This window comes from Branchiostoma lanceolatum, chromosome 7 (assembly GCF_035083965.1).
Source record: "Branchiostoma lanceolatum isolate klBraLanc5 chromosome 7, klBraLanc5.hap2, whole genome shotgun sequence".
Taxonomy (NCBI): Eukaryota; Metazoa; Chordata; class Leptocardii; order Amphioxiformes; family Branchiostomatidae; genus Branchiostoma; species Branchiostoma lanceolatum.
The window spans coordinates 22,128,957-22,132,913 of NC_089728.1; the positions used below are offsets into that span (position 1 = coordinate 22,128,957).

The window sequence follows — 3,957 nt, forward strand, 5'->3', positions numbered from 1 at the left end:
CATTTTCGTATGAAGACAAGACCTTTATACATTGGACAGTGCGTGTTATTTGGGTATAGAATGTCATCAACTGATATACCAACTTTCTTTCATACCTTTCTGCTTTATGTTCTACGAGTTCGGGAAATGAGTCAATTTATTTGATCCAGTCTTTTCTTCCTGTACTTACGATTGCAATGTGTGCCCCTATACAAAGCTGCAGACAAGAACAAGTCGATAATGAGAACGGCACAGATTCCCAAAGTTACGTCAGACCGCTACTTATTATTAGTTTCTAAATTAGGCTGCGTACATATTTCTTGTCACTTGGCGTTGTACTTGTGGATCAGTTTGCTACATAAGAAGTAACAGATCATATCAGTTCTCGATTATCAAAGAAGTTTAAAGACCACATTATGGTAACTGTATGGAATCATTCTAATAGAAAACTAGTTTATGTTATCACTGATATAGCAAAATTATTTCTGCCATATACCTAATCATACCTTTACACCACATACCATTCATTCAATATTTCACGCACTGATTCATTCATTCTTTGATGTATAGATATAAATATGTATATATATATAGCTCTATGGATAATATCATCTTGATATTTAGATGATATGTATATGTATAAATTGATACTAGTGATAATACTGACTAAAGTAAGCTTGTGGCCTCATCAGATCTATCTTCCGGAACAGTTCGTCAGGAGTCGGCCGCTTCAATGGGTCGACTATCCAGCAGGATCTGATGATTTTGTACACCGACATCGGACAGTTCTCCGGCTGTTGCAAACGAACCCCTTTCTTCAGTAGTTCCAACATTGTGCAGACGTCAGGGTGCATCGGGCCTCCAGCATAGCTCGGCTCCTCACCAAAGCTGGCGATCTCCCACAGCAGCACGCCGTACGACCACACGTCACTCTCACACGTGTACACCCCGTCCCGTAACGACTCCACGGCCATCCACTTCAGCGGCAACAGTTCCTCCTCCCCGCCATGGTTAGTGCGTTCGTACGCCGACGACACGTAAACGTCATGCGACAGCCCGAAATCCGCGATCTTGGCCACCTTCCTGTCGCTGATGACGACATTACGAGCAGCGATATCCCTGTGGACGATTTTCGGACGTGCCAGCTGCGATAACCCACTGGCAACATCAGCAGCAAATCCGAGCCGATCTAGCAGTTTGCTATTCCCCGTGGTCTTGTACTGTTCACGCAAACTCCACAGGTACCGCCGCAGTTCTTCATTGCTCGCATACTCGACCAGGATGTACTGCGGCTCGGTCACAACCCCATAAAGCTTTACCACATTTGGGTGTCCCTCTTTGTCCTCGTGGATCCTGGTGAGAATGGTCATTTCGCGGCGGAAGTCGCGGACAGCCGACGCTGTCATGCGGTCAGGCCGGATACTTTTAGCGGCCACCAAAACCTCGTAGCCTTCGGGCACGCGCAGTCTTCCCCGCACCACATGGCCGAACTCTCCCTAACCGATCATGTGTTCGAAACCTATGTACTCTTTGTCTACCTCCCATGCTGAAAGTCAATTCTAGGTCATCTGTGTGTCTGTGACTCCGTTTTATCAGGATACCAGTCACGATAAAACCAATTATAGCAATGATCGGGATAACGGACGCCAGCAACAAAAAAAGGATTTGATTCTTATCAGAAATGGAGAAGTTCTGACAAAACTCTCCCGACTGCCCTTCAGCACAAATACAGCTGCCATTGACTGGATCACAAAGGGCGTTGCTTCCACAAGTACATCTCATGCTGCAGTTCCACCCGAATGCGCCAGGTGCGCAAGTGTGCTCGCACCTGTCTCCGTGACGGCCCGGAGGACACAGACAGCCCTCCCACCTGTCACACGTCCCTCCGTACTGACAGTCACACACTTGGCTGCAAAATTCTCCATAATAGTTGTGTCGGCATTCCGTAGCGTTCAATACGAAAGTTGCATTGAAACGTTGACCGTTTTCAGCTTGTACCATACAATCAAATCGCCGTTCGCTGATTCTTGGATCGGCTGAAATCTGACGGAACTGTTCCGTACCGCCCCTTCTTCGATGACTTTAGTGTCGTTATGTCTTTTTCCTGCATGATAAACCCACGTCATATTTGCTATGTTGATGTGTGGAGCCAGACAGGTCAAAGTCAGATTGGTACCGATGTACGTCGTGACTGAATCGCTAGGTGTCTCTACGATGACGACCTTAGGCCAGGGAATATCACAGGCTCTTCCTCTCCAGCCCGGACGGCACTCACAGACACCGTTAAAGCCATGGCAACGAGCACCGTTCTTGTCACAGTACACGCCGTACCCGCCACCGATCCGTGGATGGCAGACTGTCCTCTCTCCGTAGCTAACTCCCTTGGCACACTATTCACTCTATTACGGCCAATTTCTACTATTTTTCCAGCCATCCCGCGGAGCCTGGTAGAGGCTAGGGGGAAAGGCGCTTCACTTCAGCACGGACGAATGACCGGAAAAAAGCTCGGGCTCGAAATCAATTTTCACCCCCCCCCCAATCGATTCGTACCCTTCTCAGCCGTGTTGGTACTTAATGTCATTTCACAACAGATTATAAGAAATGTGAACTCCAACCTCGACACTTTTTTGTCGCGCACAACTACGGACCACTGTCGCTTTAAACAAGAATTGACAGAAATACAATCAAACGTTGGGTAACATAAATTCGCCATTTTTCCGATAATGGTTGACTGAAATCAATCTAGCAGAACAATAAACCATCCTTTTTTCTATTATTCTGTCAGTATCATGTACTATCTTTGCACTAATCATATATATGGTAGATTTGGTCTCTAGTCGTGCTGACACCATAATATTTCAACTTGAAACTACCGTCCGCCGCACGCACAATGACGGTGTTGTCGGACAGGTGTGAACATTATTTCGGGAGAGAAGATTCGTCTTGAATATCTTACCGCTAATTACATTTCATACAGCAGCTATTCGTTCCATCCTTGGCTTGAGGAGAGTGCTATGGATATAGACGTGTCCAAGTAAAAAAAAAATACACGAAAAAACGGCCGTACCGCACACATCAGGCCTTCGGGAACAACCCGTGTGTTGAGTCGGTAGAACGTCACTCAAAGTCGACCCCCACCGTCATGGAAATTTGTACATTATTCATCGGGGCGATAGCTGGATGTCGTAGAAATGGTAATACTACTATGTCTATGTGTTTCTGCTTGTGCTAAGAGCAAACTTTGAGGAAAATATCGCCATCAGTCCACTATCACACACAACATTTAGACAAAAAAGTGTTCCTCGCAAACGTTTGTCGTCTGCCGAATAGCAGGATTCTGGGTAACGAATATGGCGGCGGGAAAATTCACCGTAGTGCCGTAGCCATTGGTTGTAGCAACAAAGAGGCGTTTTGATGATTAATCACACTTAGAGTCCAGTTGTAGGTTAGCAAAAGAGATTCTAATAAGTTGTATTGTAAATAGTTGTGTTGAGAAGGAAGCGGATGTGACATTTGTCTTATAAACCAGCGAACAACTATGTAGTATAATTCTCCCACGAAGCCCTCAGACTGTTCCAATAAGGGACGGAGAGTTTTTGACGTAGCCAACTTCTAATGCATGGTTATCGAAGCTTTTTAGACAGTGTTCTGAATACGTTAGTCTGTCAAGTTTGCATTTCTAGCGGTATTACTGATGTTGCATCTAGCACATATCCCTAAATACCCCGTTTTCGAAAAATCGCGAATTTAAGTACCCCGCGAATTTATGTTACCCAGCGTTATAACATGTAAAAATTTAGGGTTGGTAAACTTACTGCAATCCTACAAAGTATCCCTGAGCATGCAACACGTGGAGCTGGAACATCCTGTAAACATTGATGTTTCTAGTTCGGCACATGATGAATGCGACAGTCTTGTTGTAATAGGGTTACCAACTAGTACTAAGGCATTCCTTGGTAACTTACTTAAATTAATAGT

The 3,957-nt window shown here is 45.2% G+C and overlaps 1 protein-coding gene across 1 annotated transcript; it reads right to left on the bottom strand.

The window, feature by feature from the left end:
- Positions 1 to 235: 235 nt before the first annotated feature.
- LOC136438509 (fibroblast growth factor receptor 3-like) lies at positions 236 to 1,516 on the bottom strand. Its single transcript, XM_066433316.1, has one exon. The coding sequence runs from the start codon at positions 1,383 to 1,385 to the stop codon at positions 630 to 632; it is 756 nt and encodes a 251-aa protein (XP_066289413.1). The 5' UTR covers positions 1,386 to 1,516; the 3' UTR covers positions 236 to 629.
- Between the last annotated feature and the right edge of the window lie 2,441 nt (positions 1,517 to 3,957).

Bases quoted from the DNA above. Each gene is read 5' to 3' on its own strand.
- LOC136438509 (XM_066433316.1), bottom strand. From the start codon at position 1,385: ATGACAGCGTCGGCTGTCCGCGACTTCCGCCGCGAAATGACCATTCTC.